This window comes from Cotesia glomerata, linkage group LG7 (assembly GCF_020080835.1).
Source record: "Cotesia glomerata isolate CgM1 linkage group LG7, MPM_Cglom_v2.3, whole genome shotgun sequence".
NCBI classification, from domain to species: Eukaryota; Metazoa; Arthropoda; class Insecta; order Hymenoptera; family Braconidae; genus Cotesia; species Cotesia glomerata.
Genome location: NC_058164.1, coordinates 8,507,375 through 8,520,703, shown reverse-complemented (window position 1 = coordinate 8,520,703; position 13,329 = coordinate 8,507,375). Strand labels below are relative to the sequence as shown.

The following is a 13,329-nucleotide window of genomic DNA, read 5'->3' as shown; positions in this document are numbered from 1 at the left end:
CAAAATAACAAAATTATTTTTTTATCAGTATACCTTATTTTGAAACATATTTACTGTATCAAGCTCATCGCTTACACCGTCAAAAGTTAAGTAACTTTATTTTTTTTATAGCTATTGATTCAACTATCAAAACATAAAATATATTTTTAAAATACTTAACGGAAGTTATTTGATTCTGTTCAACTTTTTTTAAATAATCAATAAAATTTTTCTGTTCATGTATTATCTTGTAAAAATAATAAGTGTTTTAAAATAGAAGAAATAAAAATAATAGTTAGAAAGTTTAGGATTTATTTTTCTTATTGATTACAATTAATTATCAATTTATAGTACCTTTTTTAGTGATAGATAAAAAAAAATGACACCAAAGTAAACAGACATCTTACAATTGTTTAGATTTTTTATATAGTTAAATTATTATAAAAAAATTTTAGTTGTAATATTCGACATGTAGAAATTTAAAAAAATTGTGTGTTAATTTAAAAAAATATTTTTTTCATTATAATTGATTTGTTATGAAAATTTAAAAAATTGTCAGATGTCTGCTCTGCTGATTAAAGTATCATGAAAAAACAATTAAATGATTTTTTCTATTCTATTGTATCAAGTAACTTTCAATAAATTATAAATAATCAAATCTAAGTGGGAATTAATATTCGTAATTGACCAATTATTTTAACTTTGAAGTTAAATTACTTTTTTTTATCATTTTATTTTAATTCTGTATAAGTATCTATTTTTGTATAGAAAGTCTACCCTTGACGACACATTTTTTGAATTTAGAATCGGGTTTTCTAAAAATATTTATTCTGCTAGTACATTTTAACTTCAGTAATATATTTATAATTTTCAACTCAATAATCGAATTTTTTTTATGGTTGTCTTGATACTAAAATTCATACAAAACATTTTTGTATATAATTTATTATTAAAAAAAATTTTCAATTTCTTCTTTATCCTGAATAATTTTTATGATATTAAAGTTGTCTGAAAACTGTCAATTTTTTAAATTTTTATTACGTCAATTAAAATAAAAAAAAACGTTTCTAAAAATTTCCACTAATAATTTTTTTTAATTTTCACATTTAGAATTTTTTTATTAAAATTTTTTTCATAATAATTTCCTTGCTATAAAATTCTAAAAAAATTTCTAATATCTGTCAACTTCAGTGTCATTAATTTTTAAAAATGAAAATAAAATTAGCCGACATCTCACAATTTGTAAAATATTTTTTATTTAAAAATTAAAAAAAAAAACCTCACATGCCCTTATTAAAAAAAAAAAAAAAGATTTAAAACGATTCGAAAGGGCTCAAAGCGATTAAATACGATTCAACTTGACAAATATGTAGATATACATTTTGCATGGGTTGAATCGTTTTAAATCTTTTTTTTTAATAAGGGTAGAAAATTTGAAAAATTATACATGCGATTTTTTAAAAACATTTTTTCATTTCTAATTAAATTAAATTATTTCATAAAAATTTTAGCTAGGGTAAATGTTCCAGTAGTTGACTGGACACCAGTAGTTGACCGCTTTCATAAAAAAGTCAAAAAATTATTAACTGCATTTTTTATGACCCTGAAATTTATTTTTAACTGTTGTTGAACTTATAATCATTACATTGAATAGGTATTCCAAATATTATTTAATTTTTGGAACATCGAAAATAATTCATGAAAATTTTCCACCACATGATCTGACTAAAATCGGTCAATTACTATAGTAGAGTATCCGAGAGGCGACTATATGTTTTAGTTAACAAAAAAGTTTCTATTAGGTTAATCTTGCCAAATTAAATTCTGAAGTAGTATTTAATAGTTTCTTAACAAATCTTCTAATAAGATTTGACAAAAACAATCAAATAAATAGTTTCTTACCTATATAAAATAAAAATATAAATATGTTTACGTGATAATTTCATGTTCACATAAGTGTTGTTATTTAAAATAATTTATAATTATTAAATTATTAGTAATAAAGAAGTATTTATGGTTATTGTTTAATGTGTTTCAAATAAGATGATTGTTGAGTCAAGTTTAAATTTGTACACTGATAGAAGGATTTATTAGCTATTAATAATTTAATTTATTTAGGAGGAAAGAGTACATTTATTAATAGTTAATAAGTATTTATTTATATTTAACCAATATTTATTAACAGTTAATAAATATTTTATTGAGTGAATTTGTGTTTCGCTTGCAATGTCATATGTTATAAAGATTGCTTATAAACAAAAATCATCTTTACAAATTATTTACATTAATTATATTATTTTATAATAACGTTTACTGTAACATACCAAATTTTATCACAGCTCATAATTATCTTTTATATTTTAATAGAATATTGTGCAACAAGTGCGACAAGTTGTCGATTGCCCATGAAAAAGAAGTTGAACGCACGAGCGAAGCGAGTGCGGTCATTCGCTTGAGTGGGTAATCGACAACTTGTCACACGAGTTGCACATACTATTTTGTATTACAAATGCGGCGATAGATCTGGGCACAAAATCGGGGTCCAGGGGCAGAGCCCCGGCAGAGCTCCGCCCCCCAGTCCTTAAAAACAAATAAAAAGTTAAAAAACAAGAAACAAATATATTTTAGATAATAAATGCAAAGTAACTAACATTAATTAAGTTAACAAAAAATGAATTTACTTGTTGAAGTAATCAACACATAAAATAAGATAACATTAAATTTAGCTGTCACTACAATTTTTTAATTTTATTTAACAAACAAATTTGTTCTAAAAAATTATTCATAAAAAATTGGATTTTTTATTTTATAAAATTCCTACATGTCAATTTAAAAAAAAATCATAATTTATTTTTTACAAAAATTATTAAAATTATCAAATTTCTGCTAAATTAATTTATATTACAATTACACAGTTCAATATTAATTAATTATTTTTACTTTCGTTAAAAATATGAACTTTGCAATGTCAACCTCACTTCTTTAATATTGACAGTTAGATTGTGTTTTTTTTTGTTATTTATTTTAATTTTAGCAGTTTTCACAGTCAATTGCGTGCGACAGGGATAGTTTGAGTGTGCCAAGAATAATTTGCGAGCGACAAGTAAACTTGTCGCACTCAAATAACAGTTTCATTTATGAATAAATAATAGTTTAAAAAAACTAAAAACACGATTTTTATAGAAAACCAAACTAAAAAATAGAGAATAAATTTAAATTAAGAATAGTGTTAAAAATTTCAATAAATATAAATTAATAATAGTGTAAATAAAAAAAATGTATTTTATTTTAAAAAAAGCGTGAGGTGCATGGTGTCAATAGTTATAAATATTTTATTGACAGATATGAGTAGAGTGATTATCATTTTGATAATATCTTAAAAAGCACCCTACGCTTTTTTTAAAATAAAATACATTTTTTTTATTTACACTATTATTAATTTATATTTATTGAAATTTTTAACACTATTCTTAATTTAAATTTATTTTCTATTTTTAGTTTGGTTTTCTATAAAAAGCGTGTTTTAGTTTTTTAAAATATTATTTATTTTTTACTGTTTAGGTTGGTTTATTTATAAAAGCGTGATTTTTTAGTTTTTTTAAACTATTATTTGTTGATTATCAAAAATATTCAGGCGCGCAAATTACCCACGGAGAGTTACATACTGACATACTGACATACTGACATACAAGTGAAGCTAATAAAAAAATAATTATTTATAAATATTATAAAAATACGGGGAATCAGAGTTCGATTTCGGAGAGCGAGCCTGAGAAACGGCTACCAGAACCAAGGAAGGCCGCAGGCGCGCAGATTACCCACGGAGAGTTACATACTGACATACTGACATACTGACAAACTGACAAACTGACAAACAAACTGACATACAAGTGAAGCTAATATAAAGCGTGTAAAAAACTCGTGCGTAATTTAAAAAAATTGGCAAACAGTTCTTTTTCAACCGCAACAGCGAGCGCCAAGATACTACTTTTCCCGCAAGAGTAATACAAAATATTAAAAACGTTAATTTATTTAGTGAATTGAATTATTATCATGTATTCCAGCTGTAGGGTTATAAAAAGTGTCAAAAGAAAATTGTTATTTTTGCTTTTGATTTTAAATAAACATTTAATTAAACATTAATGAATATTTATTAACAGTTAATAAATCGTATTTAATAAATAATTTATAAACTGTTAATAAATATTTATTAAACCCTATGATATTAACAAACATCATTAAATATAAACAAATTTTACTATCAGTGTAACAAGTTTAAATATGAATTTTTTTGTTAATATTAGAAATATATAGACATAAATTTATAGTAATTAATAGTTTATTTTAAATAATAGTTATTATTTTTAATAATTGCATACGTGTGCCTCAAAAAAATGTTTTTTTGCCCTCCGGGCGGAAAGTGGCAACTTTCGTCCCGCTGCGCTAAACTAAGTTGCCGCTTTCCGCCTTCGTCGGACAAAAAAATAGTATACACTCCTCGGGAAGTAAATAAGAAAGCCTCAGATCACATGTTTGTTGACCTCGGCTTCGCCTCGGCCAACAATTACATGTGATCTGAGACATTTCTTACTTTACTCCCCTAGGTGTGTAATATACTATTTCATATAACCTGCATTGAAAATGTGAGTTTCAATACCTGTTGAGCCAACCGAAACTAGACAATTTCAGACCAATGCGACTGTGCCGGGCAGGTATCAATTATTTCTTCCCGGCGGACAGAAAATGACGATTTTCTGTCCGCGAGGTGAAGTTGCAGCTTTATTTTCAATCCTATCAATTGTTTGTTTGTTTTATACCTTTATAATTGTCATTCTAACCGTTAACTGTACTGACATATTATAATTCTGTTATTAAGCATAAATAAGAATGATAAAAGAAAACTTGTCAATTTACGAATAATGTTTGGTAAAAAATAAACTATTACTTTCTATTTTATTATAAGTTCCATAATAAAATCGTATTTTCGCTGTTCGTCTGAAACTATCTAGTTCTGGTTGGCTCCAGACATTGAAACTAGCATTTTTAATGCAACTTATATGAAAAATATAATGTGTAACGCGGGATGAAACACGATTTCAGACCGAGTGATGCCAGCCCTTGCTTCGCTCGGGCAGGCAACTTCACTCTGGTCTGAAATTGGTTTGTTTCATCCCTAGTCACACAATATACTATTGTTTACTAATAATACAAATCTAATTTAAATAAATAAGCATAAAAACATTATACATTAAACATAAAAAACTAATTAAAATTTAAAAAATAACCAATGTTTGATAATCGGTCAACTACTGGAACACTCCGGTCAATTTACTGGATCAAGCCGGTCAACTACTGGTGTTTTTATCTTACTTGCATTTAAATGTGAATTTATATATAATTTTATGAATAATTCGAATAGATAACATCACATATCAAAAACTTGAATATTTAAAGTTTAACCCTTCAGCACTCTCGCAAAACGATTTACTATCATTACTCGCGCGATGAGAAAAACTCTCACGCCTTTTGTAGAAACACACGCATGCTTATAGCCCCTTTAATTTAAAAAATCTCAAACAAGATAAATTTTTTAAAACAAAAAAAAATTGACTTATTTAAAAATAATATTTAATAATAATACATCCAAACACAAATGCACTCTTACAGGAACCTCCGAACTGTACCGATCAGACCCGATTTTTTAAATTCTGACCCCTAGCTCTACTTTACTATTGCGATGAGAAAATATCTCACAGAGTTAATAAAATTTATTTTATTTTTTTATAGTACAGAACAATTAAAATAATAATATTGCAATCTGAAATAATATTAATTTTTTGACAGATAGAAAAAAAATCACATAGTCATTCCATTTGAAATTTGAAAGAAAATTTGAGTTATTGATGAGCGTGAGAGAAAATCTCATAGCGAGAGTGCTGAAGGGTTAAATAAACTTAATTTTTTTTTTTTTTTTTTTTTTTTTAGCGTATAATAATTAAATTACGATCAATTGAAATGCCAAAAATCCTTAATCGGTCAACTACTGGTACATTTACCCTACTCACATAAATTAAAAATGTCTGTAATCTATAATTTTATAAAGTTAGCCGACATTTTTAATTTTTTTGTATTTATTAAATTAGAACTAAAAAAAATTGCACTTATAGTTTTTAAAGTTTTTTACGAATGAAAATTTTTTTTCAATTTTTTTGTAATAATTTTTTCAATAAAAAAAAATTATAAAAATTTTTAGATGTCGGCTAACTTAATTTTCATTGCAATCTTGAGTCACGAATAAATTTTTCTACAGTTGGTACATTTATTCTAAGTGTATTCTCTCTCTCTCTCTCTCTCTCTCTCTTTCTCTCTCTCTCAAAAACTCCGAACAGCATGACATGGTGAAGGAGCCAGCGCCGTGAAGTTAGTTCACCGAGAATTTCTCTTTTGTTTAGTCTCGTTTTTTTTATTTTTTTTTGTTATTATTTTATGCCGAGTGCGGTGAAAGAAAATCACGAGCATGTGTTAGTGAAGAGCAGACAGGGATTTTTAACATCAGTTTATCGGTGTGTTATTTCTCACTGCCAACAGTCCAGTTGGTCATCGGATGTTGCCGTTAATTGTGTCGGGTTTTAAGAGACGCAAAAAAAGCGGGTATCTCATCTTATTATTGTCATCATATGGGTTACTGTACATTAATTATTATAATTATAAACAATTACTGCTGGTTTAAGACTGTGCGTACACCCGACTTGAACAATAAAAAAACAAAGAGTTAAAATACAGTATATATATATATATCTACAGCAAGAACCCTGAAGACTTGACTGTTGAATATTTAAAGATACCGCAGCTAACCCAACAGCCAACAGCCGACATTGACTAAATAAATGTTCTGTGTGTTAGTAGCAGCCAACAGCAATAATCCAAGTTTAGTTGTACCGAGGACTGAAGAATAATGATAATGTCGTCGCTAGTACGACTCGGAATTTTTTTCCAACATCTTGCCAGCCAAATTACAATTAATTACAATCAATAATTATTATATTTTCATTGTATTTAATGACACTGCTGATAGCTGTGATTATCTATCAATCATCAACGTAAATATAAATATATTTATTTAATAGTATTGTTAATTTTTTGTTTATTTGGTTGGTTGATTTTTAAATTACTCAAGGATCTGAGATAGCTAAGTAGGACAAATAAATAAATAAATAAATAAAATAAATATATAAAACTATTTAAAGATTAGTTAAAGTTTTAATCAACTTAAATTAAAACCTTAACAATTGGTGTTGGTATGAATCATATGGCTTTAGAAGCAGGAACATGGCCACGGTTTTTGAGAGTCCATTTCTTTCAAACAGACTCAGGCAAATCGAAGAACGTTACGAGGAGCCAGCAACATTTGGCAGATGTGATTGCACAAGTTATAGTTATTTAGCTCTCAGCGTTGTATTATTTACAATTGGTACTGCTGTTACTATTTTATCACTGGGCGATGCCGTTGATGGTCAGATATTTTCAAAACTTGGTCACATGTGGCTTGTAGGACCTATTTTTATTTGCTCCGGTCTGATGGTTGCTGTTAAATGTATTCTTTATTTAAGAAGAAAGTCCGTCATACAAATGATTATTCATCAGCGCCAACTATTTCGAGTACGTTTTATTTTAACTACTTTTTTTATCACTCTCTTATTAACAAAATCATTATTGTGTTTCATTAAATTATTATCATTTACTTTAACAATTTTTAGTCCTTATATTTCGTGTATTTGATGGCTTTAATTTAGCGTTTGCAGGAATTGGCAAGTGCACAAGGAGTCGGTGGATCGGGAGCTGGGACACCTGGCCCGCCGCCTTATGATTCAATAACCCAAGGACAAGGACCAAGTGAACTGCCACCACCAACTTACGCCGAAGCTGTTGCACTCTTGCATCAAAGTGAAATTCACGGTATTAATATTTCTTCTTTATCTTTTTTATTTTCAATTTGTGAATAAATATTTATCTAACCTTGCTCGCAGCTTTTATTTATCTATTTATTTGATAGTGATTTATTGATTGATTGATTAAATTAATAAAAAATTTATTTCAGGTGCTAAATTCTCGAGTGATACACAAACAGACAGTGGTCTTTTATCAGTGGGAACAACTCGAGCCAAACCTTAAATGCTTCCAAGTATTTTTATATTTGTTCTCATAATAATTACAAATAATATTATTTTATTATCTACACGTACATGACGTATAGTACGACGACTGAAAATTATAATTATAAACATAAAAATAAATATTTCTTTACATCACCATTAATATGAGCGTAAACCAATATCCGGATATATTTAATTAATATCAGGTCATTAATCGGTACGTTATAATATTATCTTCTTTTTCTTATTATTTGTCAATGCCAGTTTTTTTATTACATTTTTTTTTCTCGAATAAAATAAATGGCCACAAGCATTTTCATTAATAAGCTTAGTCGCATTCAAACTTCACGGTAGTGCAGTCTGTGACATAGTACTTACAGCTATTAATTGTCATTGTAATTCAGCTGAAAAATTTAGTTACTTATTTTGAAGTTAAATTTTAAATTTCCATAAATACTATTTATTTATTTTTTTTTTTTTTAAGTCATTGTAAATTACAATTAGGTACAGAAGGTTTGTATTTAACATTCCTCGTACAGATGTGGTTACTAATAGAGCTGTGATGGAGTCTGTCGGCGTTAAGTTTCATTATTTTTAAAATTTTTGAGACTTAATAATGTAATCAAGTCTTTTAACAAACAATAACACGTGCAAAAATTTTCTACAGCAGACGATGGTTTTTTTAAACAGAATACCGAGCACATATTAATTAATTATATAATAGAAATGAATCAATAAATTGGATAGAATTTTTGTACAGTTTACTATAATTGTCAAGAGATAATCAAAGGATAATATTTTTATATTGTAAATGGTCGCAATGGTAAGACTGCATTTGCCTTTACTGTAATAGTGACGTATAATTACCAACTTTTAATTTAAATTGTCTTGGTGAGACACGGAATTGACTTTTTATCTTTTGAATTTTTCTATAAAATTTTCATCGAATTATTAAGGTATTTAATTGAAGAAAAAAAAATTAATTAATTGGAATTCATTAAAGCATTTAGACAAGAGCATAAGGTTAAAATTGACAATTTATTAAGAAAAAAATATCGAAAAATGTGAATTTTTTATATATGTATATCATTTATTTAAATTTAAATTAGTCGTATTTAACATAAACTTTTAATGAGTAAATATTAATTATATGAGTGTCGAATAATTAAATTTTAATTTTGAATAAATTTTAATTTTTTAAATTTAAAAATAACACATTTTTAAGTTTAAGGCATCACACGTTATGCAAAAAATGAAATTAAAGGTTTTTATTATCATTACTATTGCAATTAATTTTGATGTTTCTTGTAAATAGACTATAATTAAATAAATGGTATTATGCGGATAAAATTATTGTTATTTTCTTTTTATTATACATTTATTATTAATGTTTATCATTAAATACCTAGTATTAATGTAGAAATATTGAACTTATTTAAAATCAATAATGAAAAAAATAATAGTATCATTGTATAACCAAAAGTCTTCACGCATTGGCGACAGCAAGCATTTCTTCTTGATGTATGAGATGCGTTGTGTGGTTGAGCAGACTCATTAGTTTATTCAGAGACGCAGCCCAGGCGTCAAGAACAGCAGCAGGTTCTTGAGTACCAGTAAAACGCACCACTCCAGCTGGTCTATCCGTACGGGCACTTATTACGCCAGTTTCAACTAACTTGCACAGACAAGTCTCAGTCTCTTCAATAGGCAAGTCCAGTAACTCGGCCATCCGGGTCAAAGTTATTTTAGTATAGTACTTGGCCATTATTCTTATGTTCTGCAATAAAGATGTACATTTATTTTAAATATAATTGATATGATAAGTCAATAAAAATAAATGAATGGTGGATTTGTTCAAAACTTACATGTTCCACAACTCGGTTTCGTAATTCAGTCCATCGTTTTCGACCTTCTTCCGTGGATGCAGTGAAAACTTCCGTAGTTCGTAACTCTTGCTCGTAAATATCACAGAGTCCGGACCACTTGATAAGCTCAGGATTTACGAACAGTCGCAGCAGCTCTTTGTAAGTAGGTATCTCGTCAATTAATTTGTCAGCGAGTAACCTGTGGGTTAAATCTGCTTGTTCCGGCTCATGAGGAGCCAAAACCAAATACAAAACAGCACGTGAAAGTGCGGTGTGCCGTTTCTCTGAATCGTTTTTCACCGTCGGGGTTTCCAAGATCGCACGGTTGTGGCGACAGAGCTCCAAATACCACCCTTCGTGCTTTGCCAGCTCCATCATCAGTCTAAAATAATAATAGTTATTAATTATTTATTCAATGGATATTTTTATATTAAATTTTATGCTAAATATCTTACTCATAGTATTTCAATTTGAGTGCTTGGGTCTCTTCATTGTTCTCATCTTCAAAGAACTTGATACTTATTTTCTTAGCGATTATCTGCGTACGAACAAAGTCTTGTTTTGCTAAACAGAGACGCATTTGTTCGAGTATCAAAGCTGCTTTTTCGCGTTTAGCCATGCTGCCGTAAGTTTCGATTTGAAGCTCCAACATTATTGATGCTGCGCCAGTGATATCATTGTCTTCTTCTTTCAACTTTGCAAGACGATGAATCAAGCGAGCACGTTCGACTTCTACGTAAATCTAAAAAAAAAAAAAAAAAAAAAAAAAAAAGCCGAAATGGAAGTAGATTTCTCAAATAAAGAAAATTTATGTTTAATAAAATAATATCAATACTAATAATGTATCACTTAATTAATTGATTAAAAACAAAATTTGATAATAAATTTTAAACTATTCAGAACTAATTTTGTTCAAAAAATTATCTTGTAAATAAATAGTTTCTCAAATATTTGTCAAACGATTTTGATCAAAATCGAATTTTAAGTAACTGCTTAGAAACAACAATTTACAAGTTAATCATAATTTTGAAACTGGATGAAATTTTAATTTAAGAAAACAATATTTAGAACTAATTTGTAACATATTTACTGACGACCTACTCGAACACATTACACGAAAGACTGATCAATATCGTGATTATTGAATCTACATCATGTTTATGCTATGATATAATTCTAAAACGGCTGCAACAGTAAAACTATTTCATTAAACGAACTCTAAAAGGAATAATATCGGAGCTATTACCACTTTTGAGGAGTGAAAATTGAAGCTTAAAAAAAGAGCTTTGCGACGCAACTAACCGAACTTCAATATCTTGTCTAGTTCAATAATTATACCAAGTTGAAGTGTATGGTAAAAACATAAATTTTTACGATTTTCAAAATTTCAAAATTTTGTCATTTCCAAATTACTCGCCCGATTAAGCTCATTTTCGAACTTAAACTTGGTCTTTATCGATAGATAAAGCATGTTGAGTTTGAGAAGAATCGGTTATAAATTGAAAACGCTATCGTGCTGACAAGCCGCGTTATATCGTATAAATATATATAAATACATAAGGTAAAAGACTCAGTTATTGACACTGGCCTAGTTCATTGACATTTGCAATTTTATTCTAATTAAAAAAATAAAATGTTCTTAAAAAACCAATTATCTTAAAATTTATAATTCAAAAATTATATTTATTAATTTATTAGAGTCGATTTGTTTTATTTAATTTAAATAAAATTTCAAGTGTCAATAACTAGGCCAATGTCAATAACTGGGTCTTTTACTTTATATAAACTTTTGAATGTAATACATTTTCTGACTCAGCTCAACAAACTAAGTCAGAAAATGGCTAAATTTTTTAAAAGTTGCGCCATGAGGACGGATGCAATAATTAGATTTTTTTGAAATGTACTAAAAATGATCATTTAAATCAATACTTTGGTTTTTAAAAAGTAAAATTTAATTTACCTTTCCCGCTGTTACGGATGTCAGAGTTTCAATAAGTTTAATCTCCGTCTGTTTATCAGGAGTTTTATCAATATAAGTAGAGCACTCTTGGACCATCTTCGTGACTGCTTGCTTCAATTGGGAACGTCTTTTTGATAAAAGGACTATGTGTTCATTCAAGGCCGCCCAATTTTTAGCTTCAAAACAAATTTCTACTATCGCAACTAGCACTCGTGACGTGGAAATCATATCAGCACCCTGTTGATTCACAAATAAATAAATAATTAATTTGTTTCCTGATAAATTAACAAATTTTCATGCAATATTTTTCCAACTTACGGTTCGGGTCAATTTTTCCAAAACCAAAAGTTGGTCAAGTGCGTCATGGAGTTTTCCTTCTTGCGCTAATTTTTTACACTCGGGAATTTTAACATCACAGTTACTGCTGTAATCAACCTCCATCTTAACGATCCTCCCGGATTCTGTAGTCGTTGGTTCAGTCATTTTAAATATTTTTATTCTGATCTACTGCTTCCTATAAAACGAATACAAAAATTACTAAGCAATGTTATTAATCAACTCCATGTTTGACAAGATCATTACAGTGCACTTTTTCTATTTTCAGAAACACAAACAATTTTTTTTCTATTTAATTTAGAAGTAAATAAATAGAAATATTAAAATTTTTAGTCTAACATCAACTCTGAGTGCTTTTCATAAATATGTATAAGTTTATTAATTACGAGAATTTAATTAATAAATAATAAATAGTTAGAGGTTAGACTAACAATGAGACGCCGCTTATTCATCAGATATACTGAAATAAAATCTGGATTTTTTAATTAGTATTTTAAAATTTATGAAATAATCAAATTTATCCAATTTAAAAAAATACTTACAATAAAGAATAGTTTCACGATTAACAGTGAAATTTTGTTGATGACAGTATAAAAATTTTTTAGAGTAAAATTTTTTTTTTAGGATGTAGCTAAAGGTTCGGAAACTTTTTTGGTAATCTAGATGTATAAGCACAGCACTGAAACTAGCGGTAGCGCATATACGGCACTGGTCGTTATATAAGTATTTTTACGTCATTTGTAAACGGTGATTTAAGATTTCAAATATTAAAATTTTTGTTTCTGTCATTAGACGTATTGCTTTAATAATAAAAAATGTTTTTATTTTTATGATATTAAAATCAGCAGACATCTAGTAATTTTTTTTTTTTTTTTTTTCATTTTTATTATAACTCAATCATAAAAAAAATACTTTTTTGTGATACTGAAGTTAGCTGACAGCTGTCAATTGTTAAATTCCTATAACAAATCAATAACAATACTAAATGATGCTTTTGAAATTTCTTCTGATAATTTATTTTAATATTCACCTGTGA

General features: G+C 27.6%; 2 protein-coding genes across 3 annotated transcripts; one reads left to right on the top strand and one right to left on the bottom strand.

Moving 5' to 3' along the window:
- The first annotated feature begins 6,353 nt into the window (after nucleotides 1–6,353).
- LOC123268790 lies at nucleotides 6,354–8,814 on the top strand. 2 transcript variants are annotated; one of them, XM_044734151.1, is made up of 3 exons: nucleotides 6,354–7,638; nucleotides 7,782–7,935; nucleotides 8,078–8,814. In XM_044734151.1, exons 1-3 carry the CDS (start codon nucleotides 7,309–7,311, stop codon nucleotides 8,149–8,151), a joined length of 558 nt encoding a protein of 185 aa, XP_044590086.1. In that variant the 5' UTR covers nucleotides 6,354–7,308; the 3' UTR covers nucleotides 8,152–8,814. The 2 variants fall into 2 exon arrangements, with proteins under 2 accessions (XP_044590086.1, XP_044590085.1); XM_044734150.1 differs by having other exon boundaries at nucleotides 6,356–7,638; nucleotides 7,773–7,935.
- Nucleotides 8,815–9,482: 668 nt separating this feature from the next.
- LOC123268781 (26S proteasome non-ATPase regulatory subunit 12) lies at nucleotides 9,483–12,974 on the bottom strand. Its single transcript, XM_044734138.1, has 6 exons — nucleotides 12,836–12,974; nucleotides 12,276–12,471; nucleotides 11,958–12,194; nucleotides 10,453–10,739; nucleotides 9,998–10,379; nucleotides 9,483–9,909 (listed from the first exon to the last, which is right to left on the bottom strand). Exons 2-6 carry the CDS (start codon nucleotides 12,438–12,440, stop codon nucleotides 9,619–9,621), a joined length of 1,362 nt encoding a protein of 453 aa, XP_044590073.1. The 5' UTR covers nucleotides 12,441–12,471; nucleotides 12,836–12,974; the 3' UTR covers nucleotides 9,483–9,618.
- Between the last annotated feature and the right edge of the window lie 355 nt (nucleotides 12,975–13,329).

Excerpts from the sequence above, each read along its gene's own strand:
- LOC123268781 (XM_044734138.1), bottom strand. The coding sequence starts at position 12,440 with ATGACTGAACCAACGACTACAGAATCCGGGAGGATCGTTAAGATGGAG. Across the intron at positions 10,380-10,452 it reads CTCAAATTGAAATACTATGA|ACTGATGATGGAGCTGGCAA; the intron begins GTAAGATATTTA and ends TTATTATTTTAG. Across the intron at positions 9,910-9,997 it reads GAAACCGAGTTGTGGAACAT|AACATAAGAATAATGGCCAA; the intron begins GTAAGTTTTGAA and ends TCTTTATTGCAG.
- LOC123268790 (XM_044734150.1), top strand. The coding sequence starts at position 7,309 with ATGGCCACGGTTTTTGAGAGTCCATTTCTTTCAAACAGACTCAGGCAA. Across the intron at positions 7,639-7,772 it reads ATCAGCGCCAACTATTTCGA|CGTTTGCAGGAATTGGCAAG; the intron begins GTACGTTTTATT and ends GCTTTAATTTAG. Across the intron at positions 7,936-8,077 it reads GCATCAAAGTGAAATTCACG|GTGCTAAATTCTCGAGTGAT; the intron begins GTATTAATATTT and ends AATTTATTTCAG.